General features: G+C 38.5%; 2 protein-coding genes across 2 annotated transcripts in view; both read right to left on the reverse strand.

Annotated features, from left to right (window-relative positions):
- The window catches only part of LOC145498840 (major facilitator superfamily domain-containing protein 12-like), a 78,555-nt gene that overhangs the window by 11,527 nt on the left and 41,384 nt on the right, over positions 1-25,644 (reverse strand). The window lies entirely within an intron of this gene.
- LOC145499283 (L-threonine dehydratase catabolic TdcB-like) overlaps positions 22,352-25,644 on the reverse strand; it is a 13,929-nt gene continuing 10,636 nt past the window's right edge. Inside the window, exon 8 of the mRNA XM_081478783.1 lies at positions 22,352-25,437. Within this exon, the coding sequence (XP_081334909.1) occupies positions 25,294-25,437 (144 nt within the window). The 3' untranslated portion in view covers positions 22,352-25,293. The remainder of the gene's footprint in view (positions 25,438-25,644) is intronic.

Genomic DNA, 25,644 nt, shown 5'->3' on the forward strand with positions numbered 1-25,644 from the left:
CATTAGTCCCGGCTATCGGACACTTTGGAAGCTTACGCCGGCTGTCAAGTGAGATGAAATTAATCCAAGGTTTAAACCAAAATAGCAAAAAATGTAGGTACAGCTTCTTGTAAACTTGTAGACAATGTCATAATATGTTTGTGTATTTTAAATCTGCGTTTTAGTAAGCTTGTACTAACTGCCATTTCTTTTGTGCTTTGATAGGATTTACAGCTTCTCGTTTCCGTCAAACAAGCTCGTCCCAGTGGTGTCTGGAGTCTTCAGGCGGGAAAAGCTTTATCTTTCTTGATGTTCCTCTTAAAATAGTTTGAAGGAAAATTGAATAGTCTGATGAAAATGACTACAAAGAGAAATTTGCATTCCCTTGATAGGTAATAAATCAAACACGAGAGACAGTGTTTCATCGAGGTATCCAAACACCGAGAAGAGAGTTGAAAATACGTCGCGCAGCGGAGTATTTTTGACGAAATTCGAGGTGTTTGGATAGCTGATGAATCACTGTCTCGAAAGTTTGGTATATTCTCTCAATCGAAACAAAAACTAAGGAGTAAACGTAGAAGTAAAATTGGTAATTAAGATCGGGTATCCAACCTCCTTCGCGGTTGTGATTTTCTTTGTTTTAACTTGATGAATTATTAATGAGTTCGAGAAAAACACATCAAAGTCGATTATTTTGAATTAAAGATAATTGATAACTGAAAATGTGGTGTGTCGTGTGTCCCTCCAAAAAACTGCCACTTCATACGGTAATATCATGTGTTTGCCCGATGCACGGAAAAGAAACATGTTTAGACTTCAGTACACTCTCCTGCATTCAGTTTGTGAAATACATGCCCCATCCCGGGCCTTGGTCGTAGGCAGCCGAAAAACGCGTTCTGGATAGCGTTAAAGTGATATTGTAACGTTGTACAGTGGAACCCCGATTTTTCGAACCTGCAAGGGAAACCGAAGATTGGTTCGAAAAATCGGAAATAAAATTACTGTGTTCGACTGAGGAGAGGGAAACTACTTTTGGTTCGAGTTATTGGGAGGTTCGAAAACATGAGGGTTCGAGAAATCGGGATTGCACTGTATGTATTTTCACGTTTCTTTGCCCGTTTTCAATCCGGATTATCTTAATCGCATTCACATGCGTATTTTCTTCGCCACGGAGTCGAACCCTGCCTGACCAAAAAATGAGTAAAAATAAGAGGTACCATTTAAGATAAAATGAAAAAAAGAACATATATAAAAATACTTAAATATGATAAAAGTTACGTGAAGCAAAACAAGTAAATAGCTACACAGAACAACCAACTTAATTTGACCGCGAAGCGAAATGGAAAATCTTGAAATTCTTCCGTGATGTATATACCACAAGGAGCAGGAACTTAAGGAACCATAAAAATATTGCCTTTCTTCCTTATTCACATGCTCATTTATTTATGATATACCACAAGGACCAGGAACTTAAAAAACCATAAACTAATTTGCTTTCGTTCCTACTGCGCATGCGCCTTTGTTTATGATGTACCACAAGGAGCAGGAAGTTAAGGAACTATAGCACAGATTTCTTTTTATGGACGTGGGGGTGGGGGTTACGTTAAAAAAAGTTTAAAAGTTACTATTACTACTATTACTACTACTTCTTTAACACTACTACACACAAAAACAGACAGTTTTTGGACACAAAAAAATAGTATTTTGGACAGTTTTCAGATACTACCTTCCCAAACCCCCGCCGCCACCCTAAAAATTCAAATTCGTTACTATCAAACAAAGTTTGCAATCCTTATGGTACTCAAGTATTAAATGCGCATGCGTAGTAATAATAGCGTGCTGGAACGAAATAGGCCACTTTTTAATAGTACTTGAATCAAGAAAGGTCAATCTCGAAATGAGTGAAAAATCCAGATGGGATCCGTCCACCGTCCCCCGTCCCCCACCACTCACCCAACAAAAACGACGTCCATTTCAACTTCATATCGTTCTTATCCTTGCGGTACGCTTTCCACGAATACGCATGCGTGTGAGTGTGAGCCACCTTGTGAGGACTCTTTCAATTCTCTATTTACCTCTTTCGTTGTGGTATATTTTTAAAGTTTACGCAGTAAATTTTCGTCATCATTGTGCGTGATACCATTGGCTTAGAAAATTTCGTATTGTCTTTCAGCCAGTCATAATCTTGAATTATGTGTAATTTGCACTGGTATTACACTTGAACTGCACTGCTCTCAGTCAATCAGAATCGTGTAATTTTTTCATGTATATTATGTTAACAATTGTATCCTTGTGGTAAATTTTTAACAAATCCGCATGCGTATTGTAACAGTGCGAACCTGCTTACTAATCTTTCAATCCATTTTGTTCATCCTAAAGATTCTTATACTTGTGATCTCTCACAAATGTGCAATCGTACTGAAAGAGTGAACCATTCTGACAACGTTTTATATCAAGACAAATCCGCCCATTCTCTAAAATATCTTTGGTGTTTCGAGATACTGCCCAAAACTGATCATTGTCTCTCATATCCCCACATAAAGAGAACAGAGGCAACTATAGAGGCAATGAATTAAATATCTTCAAGATTTTTATTTGAATCCATTACAAAGCGTTACCGGAGACAACTTTGAAATAATTTAAAAGTGTATTTAAATTACAAAGAATACCAATCTGTGCTCATAAAAGGTAGTTATACTCTAATCACCCTGAAACGATTATAAAATATTTTGTAACTAATCTTAAACACAAACACAGCATCAGGGGCGGGCATCTCGTTTATTGATGCAGGATACAGCGAGCGTTACATCATCATAAAGAAAATACAGCAGTGAATAAACAGAAAAATTAAAAAGCAAAGTTGAAAGAGATGCCTTCGAGTGGCTCTTGCATAACTTACAAATTCTTAAATAGCCTACTAGCCCCTTAGGGATTCACGCCTAAAATACTTCTACAGTTAACACGAACCATACATAGTGAACATACTCCAGTGTAATTAGCGAAACGTTACAAAATATATTTGTGATAAGGTGATACCGGATTTACTGTGACCAAAGAGTGGTGTATAGGTTTTTCATCCGTGAACGCAAAAAAAAGCCAAACACCCAGTCAGACTCATTTGCACTTAAGTCTTTGTTTGAACAAAACACCGGTAATTAACTTTACCATTGTTTATTTATTCGCATTCAACTATTTGACACAAGGTCCGGTAATACGGGCAACATTTTTCGTCAACTTGTCTCGCAACATTGTTGCATTGCAAGTTGAAACCCTCTGTTGCACGTATTACCAGTACCACGTTTGTGACCAACTTGTCTCGCAGCGAAGTACAGTGTTGCAAGTCTGCGGAATTCTACACGTATAATTGGTCAGTCGTGTTTAAATAAAGATGGCTCCTTCTTTCATATAATTTAGCATTTCGACGAACTTCCACTTCGACTTCTGGGCGTCATTTTATTCTTAATTTTCAGTGCCAGCGAAGTTCTCTCAGTGTGAAGCTAGCCGAAAAGTTGTATTTTTGCGATAGTTCTTCCAAGCCTTTTGTCTTTTTTGCTGCTTGTTTTGAAGGGACAAACGAGGTGTCCCAAAGACTATGATAGCCATCGAGGTCTTTCTACAGGGCAAATTTATGACTTTCCGAGAGTTACTGGTCTACTTCTAATTCAGGCTCGTCTTCACCGTCCGCCATGTTTATTTTTTATTTCCCGCGCTTCGTGACAGCCAATTAGAAGCGTTGAATTCAAATTTGTTGCGAGACAAGTTGTAGCTTCACTGGTAATACGAGCAGCAAAACAAAAATTTGTTGCAGAAAGTAGAATTCGAGTCTACTTTGCGCAACATGTTGCCTCAACCTGCAACACTGTATTTTGCTGCGAGACAAGTTGGTCACAAACGTGGTAATACGTGCAACAGAGGGTTTCAACTTACAATGCAACACTGTTGCGAGACAAGTTGAAGAAAAATGATGCCCGTATTACCAGACCTATAGTCATTGTTTATTTATTCACATGGAACAACTGACCCTTTTTCGGTATATATTAACGTAATTTTGTTCTATTTCTCCACTTAAATTCTAGCGAGATGATATGGAAGCGTTGTGTAATTTCGCTTATTTCTTTGTTTATCTTAAACAAATTTTATTGAAAAAGAAAAAGTTTGCGAAACATAAGCTGAATCAAATGGCAAACTGTTTGCCATTAGTAGCAAAATGTTTCCTAAGACGTTAACAGCAAACATCGCGCACTTTTCTAACTTAAAATCACATCGTTACTGTCCTGTGCTTTGCTGCTGTTATGGACAAGGAGTAGAAATACTCCTAGAAACTGGCCCCGGCTGTTTCGGCCGCTTGGCTTGACACGGACTTTACTTCACATAAATTGTCAATTCTCAAAGAAACTTATAACTAGGAAGCTGAACTTTTAACGGGTATAAATATAAAGAAAACTATTTCGCCGAAGTTTAAACAGCACCAACTCAGATGATTCTCTCTGAAGTCGTCTTCCCGTACTCGTGTGATGACCTAAAAGAAAGGAGTTCCAAACATCAATACATAAATAAAAATAAAATAATAAATACTATTGAATTCCCAGTTACACAGCTTTTAGCTACAAATTGCGAATCTTTCAGCTAGAGATTCCAGAGCTTTGAGGGAGAAATTGCGCCGCTTTTACCCAGACAATAGGGAATTTACGCAAAACACGACGGCAACGGCAACGAGAACGTCACCAAACAAAAGGTTTAATAAGCAGAACAATGGCTGTGCACGTGCACTATAATTCTTGGTACATTTCTTTGCCGTCCTTTGTAAAACAGCAACGTGAAATGACCATATTCTGCTTTGTCTGGAGAACGTGAACCACAACGGCTAATTTTTCGTATTTCTATTTGGAACTGAACGCATTCGTAGCATATTCAGCCGGAGCAAGTTTCAATACCGACAGACACACTGGACAGTTCCAAATAAATGCGAAATTCCAAGGTAAAATAGAACCACATTTTTTACTTGGCGTCGTCCTCGCCGTCGCCGTCGCCGTCGCATATGCGTAAGGTCCCTAATAGGGAGCCTAAGAACCACGACGGCGACGCCGAGGACAACGTCGATTAAAAAATGAGTTTATATTTTACCCACGAACCTCGCGTTACCCTAAAGTCATTTACTTTGCTTATCACTGACAAAGCTATCACGAAACTGAATCCAGAACATATCGATAAATTCGAAATAAAGAATTTAAAAATTAGCCGTCGTGGTCCACGTTCTCTGGACAACGCAGAATTTGGTCATTTCACGTTGTTGTTTTGCAAAGGACGGCAAAGAAATGTACCAAGAATTATAACGCACGTGCACAGCCATTGTTCTCCTCATAAAACCTTTTGTTTAGCGACGTTGCCGTTGCCGTCGTGGTTTTCTTAAGCCTCCTATTGAACAGTCCTTAGCTGGTCAATTGCGTATCTTTTGTACATCTTCGGCTAAAAATTACACGGCTTCACCTATCAATTGCGCATCCTTCGGCTAGAAAGTGTACATTACTTGGCTATAAATTACACAACCTTAGCTGGAAATTGTATATCTTTTGCCAAGATAATGTACGGTTTTTGGCTAAAAAATGGCAGGATTTTCCTAGAAATCGCGTATCTTTTAGCAAGAAACTGCGCAGACTGAATTAGACAAGAAAATGGCTCAACGCTTAGCACTTTTTAAGTTGGAAACTGTTCAATTGCTAGTTAACAGCTACACAACGTCTTTGATTCAAACACTGCCAGTGCTGCACAAGATTTCGTAACTTTTAAATAGAAATTGTACAGCTGCGAATGGTGCAGTTTTTGGCAATGAACCTAGTGTGTTATACAAAAAAAAATTTCGTAGTTTTAGAAGACATTGCGCAATTTTGAGAACATTTTGTCAACTTTTACATGATTGAAATTGGCCGTAAGAAATTACGTACCTTATATCTGAAAATGACGTATATTTTAGTGACCTTTTAGCCAGCATTGTGCATTTGGAGGAAATATAAATAAATAAATAAATATACATTTATATAGCACCATTTTCCACTAATTGTCCATGGCGCTTTACAATACTTTAAAATTAAAATCCTAAGTTTAAAATCCTAAAATTAAAATCCTAATCCTTTAAAAAACCTAAAATCCTAAATCCTAGAAGTTAATATCCTAAGAATTAAATACGCTATATAATACAATTAGGCTACAAATAAAAAGTAAAACTACAAATCAAATGCACGCTTAAAAAGATAAGTCTTAAGATTAGCCTTAAAAACTGCCTCTGATGATGAAAGTCTGATCTGGAGGGGTAGTTTGTTCCAGAGCCTTGGTGCCGCCACGGAAAAAGCCCTTTCACCATACGTTTTAAGATTTACTCTAGGCTCATCAAGCAACCTGTTGTTTGAAGATCTTAGTGTGCGACCAGAAATGTTAAATCGCAGTAGGTCTCTAATGTAATCAGGCGCCAGTCCATTCAGAGCTTTGTAAGTTAACAACAATATTTTGAAAATAATCCAAAAATGAACTGGCAACCAATGTAAGTTCCTTAGTATTGGTGTGATGTGTTCCTGCCTTCTAGTCAAGGTAACAAGGCGAGCTGCTGAGTTCTGTACAAGCTGAAGTCTATTAATCAGATACTTTGGGAGACCGTACAGTAGGGCATTACAATAGTCCAAACGCGATGTTATGTAAGCGAGAACAATAGTCTCAGTAGTACTCTGGGATAGGTATCGCCTAATTTTAGCTATACTACGAATGCGGAAAAATGCGTTCTTGCAGGTTATTTTAACGTGTTCTTTGAAATCCAACACATTGATCAAATGCAACTCCTAAATTGCAGGTTATTTTAACGTGTTCTTTGAAATCCAAACACTGATCGAATGCAACTCCTAAATTTCTGGCCTGTTTACTAGACTTGATAAATATCGTGCACCTTTTGGCAAGAAATTTCATAGGTTTCAGCATTAAGTGCGCAACTTTAAGCTGGAAACTGCTCAACTGCTCAGCTAAAAGCTGCCAGAAATTGCTCCGTTTTTAGGAAGTGATTGCGCACTTATTAACCAAACATTGTACAGCTTATAGCTAGCACCCGTACAAGTTAGAGTAAAAAAAATGCGCTGATTTTATCAAGAAATGACTTCAGCTTTTTGCATAGCTTTAACCTCTAAACTACACAATTGGGCCACTTGTAACAAGCATATTGCTAATAGAAATTGGACAACCTTAGCGCTGAAACTTTATAAGTTCATAGCTACATGTAGGGAAATTTTAATAATTTGCCGAAAATTGCCAGAGTTTACCAAGGAGTTTATTGCTTTAAGTTGCAGTAGACATAACTGGTCAGCAGTCAGTGCCATTTCATTTGAAACAAGCGGCCAATCAGAATTTGCTTTACGCAGTCTAAACATTCAGGTAGATTGAAATATCCACACAATATTGAAATCTCCACACAAAGCATCCTAAGAGCAATACAAACTTGAACTTACAGTCGAAAATCAGGAAAAAGTTTTAATAAATTATGTCAGATTACCCGATTAAACCATAACGTAATTCCTTAGTATTGCATTCCCTAATGCGCACGATTTTCGCGTCATTAGCGCGTACATGAGCTCGTGCGCGCACAAAACGTAAGAGATTTCCCTCAAACTAAGCTCGATAGCCAAATAAATGCTCCTTTTCTCTCAAACGAGCACGGTGATCCCCGATTTTTTTTCAGGTATTTGCTAAGAACAGTGTAATAAAGAACATAGTTGAAGAAGAAACAAGTTTGATAGTAGAGCATGAATTTTTCTGGAAAATAGTTCCGTACTGGGCGTATTTTGGCCAAGGCGAGGACTTCAAGCTAACCAAGGAACTGTCCGAAAAAGTGCAATATTCCCACAACCAGGCAATCAAAAATGGCTTAAATGAAGCAATACTGCTTATGTGAATAAAAGAAGCTTTACTTTCAAGATAAGATTTTGTATCTTTCAAGTAACCAAGACATAATTCTGTAAGCAGGTGATTCGAATTTTTAATGCGCAACCAGCAAAAATACCCCATTTAAGAGCCTGCTGACGCGTAAACAAGCACGGTACAACATGCCATTGTATTTGATGAACTTGATGTAACCTTGGAAACCAACCACATTTTGGGAGACATATTATTCTGAATTGTAAACATTCTCGTCCCCAGAGCCCACGATCCTTCTGCTGACGCGTAAACAAGCACGGTGACCCCATTTTTTTGATTGCATTTTTTTAACCTTGTTAGTATCTAAGTAACAGCTGCGACTTGATCTGAAATTTACCTGGACACAATTTGGTTAGCCTGCGCAGGCCAGAAGGATCGTGCGCTCTGGAGACGAGAATGAATTGTAAATTAAATTTAACTAATAGAAATGCTAAGCTAAGTCATATGGCGATCAAATCCAAAGCTATTTCGCCCAAGGCATGGTAGTAGTTTCCACTCTAAATATTCCTGTAGCACTGAAGTGTTTGCCACACTGTACCTAAACATGGCTATCCATAATATAAAGCGATTATTTATGTTACACAGAGTCAAAATGTTTGAATAACAGTTCACACTTATCTGGCACCTATCAAGTTACTATGAGCTAGACCAGCCTTATTGGGTGGAGGATGGGAGGGTGACAATTCCGTCAAAGAGAATTGAAAAGATGTGGAAAAAAGAGGTGAAAAACTGCCATGCAGGACCAGTGTGGTCTCGAAAAGTGTGTCCCACCAGATATTTGTATTGGTTTACCCCTGAGAGAGTCTCCAGAAACCTAAAGCAGAAGTTACCTTTTTTCTGATGGCATCAGGGAAAATGGGCCATCGCACGTGAAACGTTAACCTATAAGGATGGGAAACAAAAGGAAATTAATTTAACACAGTGCTTTTTTAACAAAAAATTAAAAAGTGATGGTGCCTCTTTGTACAATGGTTCAGAAAACAGGCAATGAATATTGAAGGGACAACAATTTCATACAGGTCTTGCAGTCCTGCTTCTTTGGAACAATAACCAATAACCCTCTGACCAGGAGCTGGCTCATATTAACATGTACATCGTTTGAAGTGCCACAACATGTTTAATATAAAAACAACACAAGAGTAATGAGCAGATGAAGTAGCGATTACCACACATTTTCATCTCACCAGACATACTTAACTCGCTTCAAGGACGTCAAATATTGCTGCACAGCGTTCAATTATTTGTTGTTCAAGGTCAATTAAGCCACAAAGTTAAACATGAAGTACAATGGACAAACAATACCCACAGAAAAGCTAGTAGCATGTTTAGCAAACTACGAAAGCTGTAAACAATTTCCCAACCTTCCTCTGCTAAGAGTACAAGGTTGAGAAATAACAAGGCTTGGGTGTTCCTTTCATTTATATCATCAAAATCAAGTTAAAGGGTGCGTGTAATGGTGGGACATTGCCTGCTCTGTCAAACCTTCTGTAGCATTTGTCATGAACATCATACTGAACAGAAATTTTACTGATTCAAAGCTTCATGTATGGCAACCACATAAACTCGTTTGCTGGGTGGAACCAATCCCTTTCTACAGATAGGTCAGTTCTTACGACATTTTTGTTTCAAAGTGAATGATGAAATTTGAGTAACGGACCAACCCCTTTCTAGAGCAGATCTTATACCCATCTCCTGTACAAAGCTCAAGATTCATTCAGAACAAGGAGAAAGTCCGGCTTCTGAAACAAATTCTATATGTATAGAGATTTACCGTTGAAAATTGCATGAAAAAACATTCTACAATTTAAAAGCTAAGCCAACCACAATGGTGAACCATGAAATTCAAGCAACAAAGAAACAATTTGTAGGTAAGACCAGTCTTTGCTTCACAGATCAAGCAACTCAGGAAGCGATTTTGCTGGGTGGACCAACCTCTTTGTAGGTCAGGCCTCACATCCATTTCCTGTACAAAGCTCAAGATCCATTCACCACATGCAGACAGCCCTGGTCAGTAAAACAAATTATATCATCTGAGATTTACCGTTAAAAATTGCATCAAAAAAAAAATTCCCACAATATTTCAAAGCTCAGCCAATTGCAAAGGTGAACGATGAAGTTTGGGTAAATAAGAAAAAAAAAGAAAAACAATTTAGATCTAGCAACAGTCTTTGCTTCACAGATCAAGAACTCAGGAAGAGATTTTGCTGGGACACTGGACCAACTCCTTTTTAGGTCAGACCTTACACCCATCTCTTGTATAATGCTCAAAATCCATTCACTGCAGGAAGATAGCACTGGTTTGGAAAAAATTCTACACGTACTGAGATTTACTGTTGAAAACTGCATGAAAAAAAAAACCTACTATTTCAAAACTAAGCCAATCGCAAAGGTGAACAATAAAAATTTGGGTAACAAAGAAAAGAAACAATTTAGATCTAGGAAAAGTCTTTGCTTCACAGATCAAGAACTCAGGAAGAGATATTGCTGTGTGGACCAACCCCTTTCTAAGTCAAATTGCACACCCATCTCCTGTTCAAAGCTAAAAACCCATTCAGTGCAGGCAGATAGTCCTTGTTCCTAAAAATAAAATTATGTGTACTGAGATTCACTATTGAAAATTGCATGAAAAAAATTCCAAAAATCACAAAGGTAAACGATAAAGTTTGAGTAACAACGAAAAAAAAAAAAAATTTAGTTCTAGGACCAGTCTTTGCTTCACAGATCAAGAACTCAGGAAGCGATTTTGCTGGGTGGACCAGCCCCTTTGTAGCTCAGATCTTACACCCATCTCCTTCCAGTGCTGGAAATAATTTTTCTTCTTTAACAGGACATGTGACCTTTCAAATCTTTATTTTGGTTGGACATCTTATCAATTTGACCGGACGTTAATTTGCTTAATTGATTTGCATAAGTAATTAGCATAATAAAATTTATTAGCATACTGTAAAGATTTTCAATACAAATTGTTGAAATTTGATTTATTTATCAGTTATGAAGATTAGATGACTTTATCTACAAGATGACTGCACTGATCTTCCCTGGTTATCTCCTGATTATATGTCCTTCAAGCAAACCTAGTTTTCTATCGAATGCTACCATTAAATGACACAGTCAGCTTTGGGACCACGGTGACCTGAACACTAGTTTTCTCACTTTGAAAAAAGTTCATCTCCATTAACCTAAAATCAATGTACATCTAGAAATCCGCTTCAATCTTCACAGTGTTTTGCTTGATTTTCAATTGTTTACTGAAAAGCCTGTTTTTGAGTGTGCTTTTGCTCATCCTATGATATTATTTTTATTATAATTTTATTTGGTTAAAAACAGTATGGATCGCATCTCTGTGATATGCAAGTTAGCTATGAAATGGTATCTAATGCGCATGTGCTCCAGCTGACTGTGTCCGAGCCCATCACTAGGAGTGTGCAACTACCCCAATTGTTCCTGTCCCAGCCTTTTCACAGACCCATCTATTTTTAGTTTGAATTTAGTGCGAATTCAGACCACCGCAGAAACCTCAGTGACCAATCACAAGCATGGACTTTATAATTTCACTGGAAGATTAGGTCGACATGTCCACCTGAGGCCGCCATTTTTCTCCTTACCAATTCGCACTCATATAGACTGGAACTGACCTTTTTCCTGGGAAGAGAAGCCTATTAAGTATAGACCAGTCTGTTAAAATACCGTGACACAGGCTTAGTATGGGAGTTGCAGGCTCCTAGTGATGGGCTCCTGATCAAAGTATTCTCTAGGGTACATACATGAAGGGCTAACAGCATATCGCAATGTATGTAATGCATAATAGGGCGATTTCTGAAGAGTACTTTATTTGGCAAGTACAGGAAAGGTGACCAGGTCTTCTTTATGATATGGCAGGATCCCATAATGGGCTCCAGGATGTGGCTCAATCTGTCAGAGTCAAGGGCCCAAAATTAAAAAAAATTCTTGAGTAGCCATTTGGCAACTAAGTGATAAAAATCAAATACAAATTTTGTTCAGAAAAGAACTCAATGCATAAAATCTGTAAAGATAAAAATTTCCAAGACTCTTTCGGCCGCTAATTTTGTATGCATAGCGAATGTAATGTCTAAGATTCATGCATTCCAAGAGACACGATCAGTAGGCATACATGCCGTACTCAATGCTCAAGGGTTTGCAATGCATTATAGGGTGATTTCAAACACAATCAGCCATTTGCGATATGAGGGTGATGTGAGGGAATCCTTTACAGCAAAGCAAAATGATAGATTGCTTTCTTTTCTTACATTGAATGTTATAGAATCAAAGATCTTTGACTATGTATTTCTGGAAGGGCATAATGTTTGAGAAAATAACCATTATTGGTCATCAACACAGAGAAACGTAGTCGCCATTATGGTAGCCCATGAATGCAGACGTATTTTTAGCTGTCGACTAAACCAGACGTTTTGGTTGATAAAGATGCAATTTCGGGCCTTATAACAATGTATCTAACTAAATTTTATGGATGGACAATAATTGGTGTTGGTGAAATGTTCGGACATCATGTCCGATCATAATGTGAAATTGGCCGGACATATCCAATATTTGGTTGGACAATGGCCGGTGACTGACTGTTATTTCCAGCCCTACCTCCTATACAAAGCTCAAGATCAATTCAGCCCAGGCAGACAGTCCTTGTTACTGAATAAATTTTATATGTACTGAGATCAACTGTTGAAAATTGCATGAAAAATAACATCCACTGTTTCAAACCTAAGCCAATCATAAAGGTGAACAATGAAGTTTGAGTAACAAACAAAACAAAACAACTTGGAGGTAGGACCAGTCTTTGCTTCACAGATCAAGAACTCAGCAGGAAGAGACTTTGCTGGGTGGACCAACCCCTTTCTAGGTCACATCTTACACCCATCTCTTGTACAAAGCTCAAGGTTCATTCAGCAAAGCCAGACAGTCCTGGTTTGGAAACAAATTCTACACACACTAAGATTTACTGTTGAAATTGAATGAAAAAAAATTCTACTATTTCAAAGCTCAGCCAATTGTTAAGGTGAACAATGAAAATTATTAGGGTGACAAAGAAAAAAACAACAATTAAGATCTAGGAACAGTCTTCACTTCACAAATCAAGAATTCAGGAAGAGATTTTGCTGGGTGAACCAACCCCTTTCTAGGTCAGATCTTACACCTATCTCCTGTACAAAGCTCAAGATTCATTCAGTGCAGGCAGACCGTCCTCGTTCCTAAAAAAAAATTTTATACCTACTGAGATTCACAGTTAAAAATTGCATGAAAAAAATTCCACTGTTTCAAACCTAAGCCAATCACAAAGGTGAACGATGAAGTTTGAGTAACAAAGAAAACAAAACAATTTGGAGGTAGGACCACTCTTTGCCTCACAGATTAAGAAGCTCAGGAAGAGATTTTGCTGGGTGAACCAAGCCATTTTGGATCATGTCTACTTATCTTGAACATCTGTCTGCCGAATATCAGTCGATACACTCGGCCAACATATCGACTGATACTCAGTCGATATGTCAGCTGACACTCGGCCGACACATCGACGGACATGCATGTCAACCGACACTCAGCTGATACTTCATCGACACTCGGTCAACACTACACTCATTTGGTCGGCTCTTGTTGCTGACTTCTACCTTCTCTACTCAAATATTAAATAATCTTCTCTAGCCCAATGAGAGGGTCTTTCGGGGGCCCTCATCCGTTTTTCACTTTTCATACCAGCAACATTCTTCTATCTCAGACTGTTTTTTTCCAGCTATGCTTGCCAAACCTCATGTTGCATTTATTTAGATATGTATTCAAAATGACGGCAGTTTGAGCTGCATCCTCGCTCTAACAACATTTAACGAATTGACGTCAGTTTGTTATGCACCTGTCCTCTTATTGATGATAAATTGTGTCATAACCTTGTCAAAGTGGCTGTGGAAACACAAGCTGCAGGCAATCGACTGATACACCACCGACAGTTGACAGATACACCACCGACTGTTGATTGCCACATGTCAGTGGAGGAGTCGGCCGAGTGTCAACCGACATACCGACCAATAGTGCCAACCGACAGTCTATAAACGTGGATAACATGTCAACCAACACCCGGCCGACTCTCAGTCGACATATCGACTGCGTATTAGCCAATATGTCGACCTACTGTCGGTCAATATATCGGACGATAGTTTCAACCGATACTCGACCGACAGATGCCTTAAGTACACATGATCCAATCCCCCCTTTCTATAGCTAGGTCAGATTTTACACCCATCTCCTGTACAAAGCTCAAGATCCATTCAAAGCAGGCAGACATTCTATGTTCCTAAACAAATTCTACATGTACTAAGATTTACTGTTGAAAATTGGATGGAAAAAAATTCTACTATTTCAAAGCTAAGCCAATCACAAGTGAACGATGAAATTTGGGTAATAAAGAAAAAGAAAATTCACATCTAGGAACGGTCTTTGCTTCACAGATCAAGAAACTCAGGAAGAGATTTTAATGCTGGGTGGACCCACCCCTTTTTCAGGTCAGATCTTACACCCATCTGCTACAGGTACAAAGCTCAAAATCCATTCATTGAATGCAGACATTCCTAATGCTCCTAAAAAAAATTCTATATTAACTGAGGTCCACTGTTTATGAAAAAGAAAATTCTACTATTTCAAAGCTATGCCAATCGCAAAGGTGAACGATGAAATTTGGGTAACAAAAAGAGAAAAAACAATTTACATCTAGGAACAGGCTTTGCTTCGCAGATCAAGAACTCAGAAAGAGATTTTGCTGGGTGGACCAACCCCTATCTAGGTCAGATCTTACACCCATCTCCTGTACAAAGCTCAAGACCCATTCAGCACAGGCAGACAGTGCCTGTTCCTAAATAAAATCTTATATGTACTAAGATTCACTGTTGAAAGTTGCATGAAAAAATAATCCACTGATTAAAACCTAAGCCCAGTCACAAAGGTGAATGATAAGGTTTGAGCAACAAAGAAAACAAAATAATATGGAGTTAGGACCAGTCTTTGCTTCACAGATCAAGAAGATTAGGAAGAGGTTTTGCTGGGTGGACCAACCCCTTTCTAGGTCAGATCTTACACCCATCTCCTGTAAAAAGCTCAAGATCCATTCAGCGCAGGCAGACAGTCCTTGTTGCTAAATAAAATTTCATATGTACCAAGATCAACTGTTGAAAAAAAAATCCACTCTTTCAAACCTAAGCCAGTCACAGAGGTAAACAATGAGGTTTGAGTAACAAAGAAAACAAAACAATTTGGAGCTAAGACCAGTCTTTGCTTCACAGTTTGTTTCTCAAACTTTGTCAGTAACTTGTTTCAAAACTGTAACTTTGAGGTTGTTTGAATATGATTTTCTTGTTGAGAAAACCTAACATGTTCCTGAAATTTTCAAAATGATATGCTTTGACAGTGCTGTGTCATGCCAAAATTCAGTTCAATTTCATCAACCAAGTACATGATTTACATGTACCTGTCAACACAATTTTCCTGGTTAAAAGTATCCCTTAATCTAAGTTTTTATCGAAAATCTAGCTTGGGCAAAACAAAAAATGAAATTATAAAACACAACAATTGAGAGCATCTTGAAGACTAGGCACTTATTGTAAGCTAATTGCCTGACATTTTGACCTTTCACACTGTGATCATTATCTCCAACATTGATCCAGAAATGTTTGCCTGTAGGTCTAATTTTCAGTAAAATTGTCTTTAGGTCTCTGAGATCAGTTACTCTAATTGAAAATACACATAAGGCTGCAAATGAGCATTTTAAGCAGATTTTGGATAGGAAACCATACATTTGGTGGTTGGTGACTACAGACACTGCATGCAACAAAATATCAGATATTAAATCAGCATCAAGAAAAATCTTAGAGAAAACTAGTAGTATAAATATGGTAGTTGGCGAAATTTCTTACCTTAATTTAACCTATCTTGATAAAAAATTGGCTGAAATGGTAACATCGCTTGCAACCTTTATGTTGCATGTACAAATTTTTCTGGAAGTACCCCCTTCCCTGTGGGCAAAGGGAGGGGATGTGGTGGTTTCAAATTGACTGATACAAATATGTACATTAGAGGTAAAAGCATTTCAAATAAATTAATTTCCAAAACATGTAGCAGTTTACACATAAGCTTAATTGCCATGTGTTGTCTCATTAACTGTGCAGCCATGGGCTGAGTGCGGTTCATGTTCTACCCGTGTTTTTTTTTTTTTTTTTTCTGTCGGTGACCAGACGCAGCCCTCCACTCTGCCAACTTTGAATTACACAATCTGTAATGTTCACTCACCAAACCTTGTTTCTTCAGGGTCAACAAAAATCTCAGATTACAAAGTCATGCCGAACTCACGCTTTGCAAAAAAATCTCTTCAAAACCCTGACTTCGAAGTGATATATCACTTTAGCATTAATAGCTACCTCATATCAGCAGTAGTAAAATCTATTCCTTAACAATCCAGCTTCATCATATTAACATTTCAATGAAATCGAACAAAACCAGAACTAAATATAATTAGATTTTTTTTTGTCACCTCGCTTCATTGCTTGAGTCAACAAAGGAAGCGACGGTTGCCCATAGCCACCGAAACACACGAACACAACACAAACCGACATTTCGGTCAAAAAAGTCCAGGATTATTGCCTGAGAGCTCAAAATTGAAGAGGGACATCTTTTTCGAACTTTTGTCAGGTTATTTAAACGAAAAAATGACCTTGGCGGGCTCCAAAAGAGAACGAGACAAAAAAACAGAACGAGACAGTGAAAAGAACCGATAATTTATTCACCGCGTGGCCTTCGTTACGTTCAAGTTAAAAAAAGCTTACTTCTGGATAATTTCAGCCTTACAAGCCAGCAACTGGTCCCAAATTACTTTCTGTATCCTTACAATTGTCCTGACTTCCATCTCACAAAGATTTGGCTGCAATTTTTTAGCAAATAAACATTTTGCCGACGGCAATCACCATTACGGTGGCTTTCATACTAATTCGCTAACTTTACAAAACCCTCCTGAGGGGGGGATATGACAAAAAGAGCTGAAAAATGATGGCCGGAAATAGGGTAATTTTCTCAGCTTCCGGTGTGTAGGGACTTTCATATTGGGAAGCCTGGATACTAGTTTCGTTGTTTGTAGGGACAAAATTTTCGCAGGAAAAATTGTAAATATGGCGGTCCTTCATGAATTGTCATAGTTTTAAAAACGTTTCATCAGAAATTCGTCTTTGGAGGTAGAAGACCCTATGTAAAAGTTAAGAAAATACACATACCCGCTTTCAAGTTGTTGGCCATACAGAAAGAAATTCAAGAAATATGGAGAAAAGTGCAGAGTTTGACAAGGAAAATTGCGTGAAGTGGTTGGCAGATATCGGAGCTTCTACATCTGGTTCAAAACAAGAACTAACAATGAGGATAAATCGATTATCAAGATATCCAGGACTAGTCCAGAAACTCAAGACAAAGTCAGAAAAAGCTAACGTATTTCAGTTTAGTAATGATTCCACGGATATTCCATCGGCCACAGCCAAGTGGAGGGCAGCCAACGACGATTTGCCCAAGATCAACAATAAAATGTTTACTCAGTATGTTTCCATGAAACGGGAAGGTAGTGCTGGTCAGCAGAAGAAAGCGTTACAAATGTTTACAAGTAGAAAAACTGTCAATGTCAAAACTCTTGTCAACGAGCAAGTAGTCAGTTACGTGAAGGCTATGATAAAAAAGTCTTACGGGTCCATGCAACACAACAGTTATTATGTTTGAAAATGGAATACCAACCAAAGCTCATTGTAGTTGTTCAGTAAGACTAAGTGGAATCTGTTGCCATGTATTAGCATTGCTTCTCTTCTTGAAATACTATCATGAAACTGGAAAAAATACAAGCCTTAACATGTACAGAACAACTCCAGAAATGACATAGGTCCTCACACAAGAGCTCTATACCAATGGTACCAATGAGGGAGTTAAACATTAAATCTGCCGTAAGAGTTGAAAACAAAGGAGGTACCATTCAACTGGCTGATCCCCAAAATAGCATGATGAAACATGATGTTCAAAAAATGAGAGATGAAATGAAAAGTGGAATCATTAAAATTGAGGACACCGTTAAACCATTTGGACATCATGAGTACACAGTACTGGTTGAATCCACTGAACAACCCCTGACTTTTCAGTGATACAGTTATCTGATATAGAACCTGGGTAGATATCACTAGAAAAAAAAGACCCATCCCATGTGATGCAATTCCAATGAGGACTTTGCCTGTTATGGTGTTCTTGTAGGTAGAAAACATGAGAGAATTTAAATCAAGATTTGATACATGCTGAAATTTCAATTCAGTACAATCGAGGATCATGTCTGTGAGTCCATGGCCAGTCTTAACGAAAATGTCAGGCATCTTCTTTAGTAAAACCCAGCTTCAGGCTTAAGGTTAATACAAGTGAGGTTTGTCTCAAGGAAACTATCCAAGTAACAAATATGCACTGAATTGTGCTCTCTCCTACTTTAAGCATAAATTCCATCACACTCTGATGAAGAGAATGTCTACAGATAGTAAGCACTGCAAAGAGTTCTGTTGGTTTATCTAGAGATCTCTTCCTAGTACCTTTACAATCAGTATAGATGATGACATCACTGTAAGGCTGTACACAATTCCAGAGAATGAATGAAAGAATACCTTTATTTAAGTGTCAAACTAAAATAGCAGTAAATAACCACTACATGGGGACACCATAAATAAATTAAAATTAATAAAACTATTTACAATTGATAAAACAAGTATGAAATTAATGAGATTTACCTGTGCATGATTGTTGAGTGTGGCTTAGAACTACTTACAAATACATATAGACTTAATAAAATACTTAAGTGTCTATTATGTACGACATAAAATACAATCAGAACAATGAGCATCAGCCAGTAAGGAATTTAAATCAAGCTTTCTAATACGCTGCCTAAATACAGATAATGCAGGAAGGTCTTATATTTTTGGGTATTAGACTCCATAACTTTGGGCCAATGTATCTGATGGAATGCTTGCCATGTGTAGTCGTGTTAAATCTTTGCATGGCGAACTCCTTGTTTCTCAGTGAATATTTGGTGTCTGTCATATGGAGGAGGTCTGCAATATATTTCGGACAAATGTGTTTTTTTGTCTTGTACATAGAAACAGCCATATCCTGTAACCGTCTGTTACGCAGGGTGCACAGATTAGCCATACTCAGTAATTTATCATTTTGAACTGTTCAACAGATAATCCACACAAGTACTTAAATGTATTTGGCTTCTTAATGAGATTGGAGTAGCTAAATTGCTCTTGTTGTAGCCTTTTTACAGCAATCGTCAGTTCCTCATTTTGTTTATATTTAGTATTTTGCTGGGTTTGTTCAATGTTTTGCAATTTAATTTTTAAACTGAGATTTTCAGTCCTCAGTTTTTTAACCATGTCTTGAGCATTGGTCAGCTGCTCGGTCAATAGCTGCTTGTCTTCTTCCAACGCACCCAAACGAGTAGAAAATTGTCGTTTAGATAACGTCCTTGACCTTTCAACAGTTGGCTGATCTCTTTCTGTTGGAGCTTCACTTTTTTTTTTAGATCCAGAAAAAGTTTCCTTTCGAGACTACTTACTTTCCATTTGGCAGGCTTTGTTGCTTTTCTCTCTAGTTGAGCTTTCGCCTATTTAAGCTTTTTTTCCAGTGTCACTAATTGAGAGGCTGGGGCAGGTTGTGTTGATCAAGTGAAGTGTAATCAATGAATCATCAAGGACTGCTTTGGAATGTGCATTGCATTGCAACTGTAGTGCTACCAAAACAGTTAACTTTTAAAAGCGCGGTTGTAAGATCTTAAAGATCTTCTTGTTCCAGATAAATTACTCTAAAAAATCTTGTTATGATTAAACAAAGACAAATAATTAATCTGAGATAAAATTATTCACCTTCTAAGGCTCCATATAGCCATTCTATTTATTTGATCTTGTCTGCTGTGTGTGTGTGGGGGGGGGGGCAACACTCGCGAGAATACTGAAGATATCGCCTGTGGGGGGGGGGGTGGCGACACACGAAAATACACATATAGCGGAAGGGGACATACATGATGATGTTTCATGCAGGACGAAGCTAACTTAGAAGCAAGCTGGAAGCCGATCAAAAGGGAAAGGAATACATAGTACTACAATTAACAATGTAAATACATCAAATACATTTTGTTTGTCCAAAATGCTTACCGAGTTCAATCGCTCGCCAACAAAGTTCTCTAGCTCCAAGCGAAGTTCTTCCCTGAATAAATTACAACAAGTACACTAATAAAGAGAAAATCCTCCATACGAACAAAGCATGAAAGCACTAAAAGGAAAGGTACACAATACACAGTGAATAACAACTAATTAACCTTTTACTCTGTCTTTATTCCGCCTCGTTCAACAACATGGACGAACTGTTGTTGCAAAGAATGCTGGGAGCGTTCACTCATCTCGCCCGTTACCCGCGCGTGTTGGTGTAGTGACAATATTCGCGCATAATCCATATTTTGCCCGGGTGTGTGGCGGGAAGGAGGAGAATGGTTACTCCCACAATAATTGGGTGGGGGTGTGCGGCCTGCTTCCCAAAACTCTTACTCTATTTAATAAAGACCAAATTCTGCTATTTTCCCTACCATATGACCTGACCAAAGATTCGAACCCTATTTATGACCTGACCCTTACTATATATACAAGAGAAATTGAAAAAGGTTCGAGTTATTAGGAGTTCGAGTTTTCGGGAGTTGCGAACAAATGACGGGAAACAATGAAAAAACGGTGTTTAATGTTTTTCTATTCATGCAGTGTACATTTTAATCAAATTTATCTGCACTGAAAGGGAGCCAAGAGATTTAATGACATTTTGGAAAAGGAGTTAAGAAGCAACACTTTGCGAAAACCAGCGGAACCTGAATTGAACTGACACGTTTTGTGTAATGTAAAGAAAGAGAGAAAGAAGTTCACGCGGCTGCTTTTAATGTAGTCTCCTTCGCAGCCGTTATTAGGGTCGTCACGCAACGCTCCTCCCCACTAACGGCCGTTAGTGGGGAGGAGCGTTGCGTGACGACCCTAATAACGGCTGCGAAGGAGACTACTTTTAATGACGTTTTGGACTACAGTACACAGTTTGTTTTGATTTGTCACGTATTGACAGACATGGTTCGAATTATCGAGGGTAAAATTATATAGAAAATGAACTCAGCTCAACTTCGCAGGCAAGCCGGCGGTCAATGCCTGGGACAGATTATGATTCGACGATAAATGCTCACATATGCCGTGACGGTGTCCCAGGCCGCGCCGACGGTTTTGTCCCAGGTAGGCTTAAGGGAGAACCCCTCCCCCGGGATATTTTGATCCACTTTCATTCATGCCTTCGCGGATTTGAAATTTTAGTTGAAGTCTGTTGTGACCGGACCGAACCTCCCTCTTCGTAACTTCTGACAGGAAATTTATAGGTAGTTTGGTAGTCAGCCACTAGGCATTTTTGCTAATAATAATAACTTGAGTTTGTTAGCACGAGTGCAAAACGCGAGAAAATTCCTCTCATGGCTAACCCTGAATTGAAGAAAGCTACAAGAATTAACGAAGAATTATACCGCACCGCTAAAACTTTCCAACCTGGGGCCTGTTTCTCGAAAGCCCCGGAAACTTTTCGGGCCCGAAAAGCCATTTTTAGTTGATCGGTATTTGAAGACAGAGAGGTGTATACGCCTGAAGCCCTGAAACTTCTTGTACGGAATGGAACCTCAGTTTATATTAAGAATATGTTAATAAAACAGCTCTGTAATTATAAGGTTTAAGATTTTGCTACGGCTTTCCAGGTGCAAAAACTTTTCGGGACCTTCGAGAAACGGGCCCGCTGGTTGTAATGGCCTTTTTGCCATCTCGCGCTAAAAAAAAGTCGGCTATCTCGCATTAGCCTCAGTTGCAAGCTAGTTCCAGTCCAAAACCGAGAATACAAATATAGTCTAATGCTGACCAGGATATGCAAACATTTTTCAGACCAAAATGTTCAAATATAGACTAAACTGGCTTCAAAACTACAGGTATACCATGACCGATAACTACGGTCTAACGAAATATTCACAAAAAAATAATTTTAAAACTGCTCAAAACGGCATTCAACAGAATTTACTACCGCGGACTGGCTTCCAGACCGTGCAGACTCTCCCCTTGGATGTGGTATCAGCTGCTCGTTGCCTCACAGTACCCTGGCACAGTACGTCCTGCAAGGCGCATCATAGGAATTCAGTTGAGATATCTACCGGTAATTCTCAGGAAGGTTGTTACATTTTGCGTTGTTATATTTCGCGTTAACGAAGCTGCTAAAGTTTACGTTAAGAGGTTGTTAAAATTCAGTTAAAAAAGTGTTACACTGCATCAAAAGTTGTTACAATTCGAGTTAATGTTAGATTTTGTGGCGTAACATGGATCTAGCAGGGCACGCAAAGTCTGACACTCGCTGCGTGATACGCACCTAAACGGGATTTTGTGGCTCACGCCCCGTCCACCTTGGGGGAGGGCTAGGGACTTCCATATTTAAAGGACGTGGGTGCTCGTCGGCAATTTTGAAAAGAACCCCTAAGAGATACCAAGATCCTGCTTTTTTGGGCGTGGCGTAAAAGGTTTTCTTCACCTCATAAGAGGTACCAATTCTAAAACAACAAATTCTTTCTCCTGTCATATACTTTTTTCGGTTAAATACCATAAAAAGTACCGCAAAAGTTGCCGCGTTGCTCATGATTACGCCAGATTTTAAGTTTCAACTGCGGGTGTGGAATCCACCGCGAGAAAATACTGCTCTTGAGGACAAACTCTCCATGTCACACAAGTAACAGTGAAGAAACATAAGTCGCATTGGAAGACAAATCCCACATAGCGCGAGCGAGGAGAACTAGCTAGAACTTCACGAACTGAAATGCAATCCGAGCATTAAAATTTTTATCCTGGGTACCAGAGGTTTTTTCTCGCGCGCGGCGGACGGAAATACTTTGCTTCGCTTTGGGCAAGAAAAAACTCTGGCACCTAGGGTGTCAAATTTTGCCCAGACAAACATTTCTGGGCTTGTTCAAGCTGATACACTTTGATAATTGAATAGGCTGTGTAGCTATCATATCACTATATCACACAACAGCTCTCGAGAAAAGCTTTGCATGTCTATTTTATAGTAGATTTAATCATCACAGCACGATCGCATATGTACAGTTTGATTTTGAGATCATTTCAATCAACAAAGGCATGTTGCAACGCCTCATCCCTAAAAACAATAAATAAGAAGACCTAAAGCCGCCCAAGTGAGGATGGTGAGGGGGCACCCTCTAAACGAGGCCGGCCCGCCAAAATACCGGGAGTCGAATCCCACTTTACCAGTAAAAGCAGTGAATGAAAAATTCAAAACAAAAAACAAAAAATACAATAACTTAAAGTAAAGAACAATGTCAACTATTTACAGTTAGCACAAAATGCCATGGAACAGCAAGGCAGTGACACCAACAAAGGCGACCGCATGTTAGGAAAAACTGGACTAGAAATATTTACACGTTGAAAGCGAGGGAGGAATTCCTGATTGAACAGATAACACCATTTGCGCCCCACTGACGAAGAAAATAACGGCGTCTGCGGTTGGAGCGAAACCTCTTAAAGAAGAGACTAATCATTAAGTGTTAAATATTTACCGCTGTTTATTCTTTGACAGTTTACTCTCTTATGAAGGTCTTAAAACAAATTTGAGCGAGGTGTTTACTCATCAATAACCCTCTAATCAAACTTAAAGGAAGCATATCAAGAGAAATGTTCACTAAGTCATTGACAACCAAACCTGTTGAGCTCCGTAAAAGTAAAATCTTCATTTAAGATTTTTCGTCTTACCTCAGCACCAGAACAAACGCTGACTTAACTTGTCAGCTATCAGTCTCCAGGTGCTGAGGTAAGACAAAAAAATCTCAAATTGAGATTTCGGTTTTTACGGATAGGAGGAGGGGAGTCTTATTAATTAAAAGGAAACTTGTTAGTGTAAAAAGAAACAAGGAGAAACAGTACGGTAGGTAGGTAGCTCCATAAACATGTTTTAATTTCAAAATAATTTTGCGAGTAAATAATATAAAAATAAGAACGTCAAAGTTGAACGACTTGAATCCCGTTCAAGCCTGAATTTTGTTCTGGCTTTATTTTCGCAACGGCCTAAGTTGAGAACCTAACTACAATGGTCTCTTATGTCTTAATTCAAAATGTTTGTTTCCTGCATGATGGAGCTGATCTTACGATACTAGGGTGCGTTTCTTTAGGAAACTCAAGATTGGATTCTTAAATCCAAAACTGAACGGATTTTGCGTTTCTTTACTAAACGGATCAATCCAAGATCACTCGGATCATGGTGCATCAAAGGAACCGAAGAATACTTGCATTAACCCACAGTGGATTCTTCGGTTTCTTTGATGCACCATGATCCGAGTGATCTTGGATTAATCTGTTTGGTAAAGAAACGCAAAATCTGTTTTGAGATTTAAGAATCCAATCTTGGATTTTCCCAAACTGAAAACGCATCCCTTAACTAACCCACTCCACGGCCATGGGTTAGTCTTTCTGTCAGTGGTAACAGTATGGCTAGCTCGTTAAAAAGGGGGAAAAAACAAAAATCTGTTCAATTCTAACAGAGTTAAGGATAGAGTATCAATGTTTAAATTTACACTGACTTCTCTGTTCGATGGAAATTAACTTATATGGAACGTCAGACAGCTGGAACGCATTATTTACAGCCTCAGTAGCACCCATGCGTTTTCTTTCCTCTCTCAGCTTGGAATTTTATGACGCTGTTCTCTTACCTTCTCTCACCTTCTCGCACCACCGCCCAATCCTTTTCCAGGCGATTTGCACTAACCCGCGAGAGGAAGAAAATGTCTAGGGACTAAGCTGTCAGCTGGCTGTCTGCATTCAGTAAAATAAGTCTCAACACTTCATTCACTGCCGGCTTCAAGTATCCCGACATTTTGCAAAACTGGAGAATATTTTGAAATCTAAATTACCGTACATGTTACTATAGTAACTGAAGTTGCTATCCAAAAGGTAAAAGGCTGATTATGAAGTAAAAAGCAAGTGCAAGTTGTTTCAGGAACTCTTTTGGCAGGTAATTTGCTGTTCTATATAGCAATTCAATTAGTAATATTTTTTCCGCATCCACTTGTAAAATCTGATCGATTTTGCATTGCCAAATAACTGATAAATACACAAAGTTTCACAACCATTTATACAATATTATTAACCTCCAGACACATTTTTATCAATTTTGAAGAAATTTTGAAATTTGGATTCTATAATTATTTCCTATCTAGGATATAGTTAAGTTAGTAACTTAGTCCCATTGAAGAACTATTTCCTTCAGTTTCTTCATAGCAATATTTGCTCCACAAGAAATAATCACCACGCTTTGTCCTTGAAATTTTTTCTGTTCTTTCAAATAAGCAGCAATTGCCACTCCAGCTGCACCTTCTACAATCTGAAATATGCAAGAGAATCGATACGTCAATCAATCGATCAATCAATCAGTCATTCAATCAGCCAGTCAGCCAGTCAGTCAGTGAATCAGTGACTCAATCAGTCAATCAATTAATCAGTCAGTCAGTCAATCAGTCAGTCAGTCAATCAATCAATCAGTCAGTCAATCAGCCTATTAGTCAATCAATCAGTGAATCAATCAGTCAGT

This window comes from Orbicella franksi, chromosome 1, assembly GCF_964199315.1.
Source record: "Orbicella franksi chromosome 1, jaOrbFran1.1, whole genome shotgun sequence".
NCBI classification, from domain to species: domain Eukaryota; kingdom Metazoa; phylum Cnidaria; class Anthozoa; order Scleractinia; family Merulinidae; genus Orbicella; species Orbicella franksi.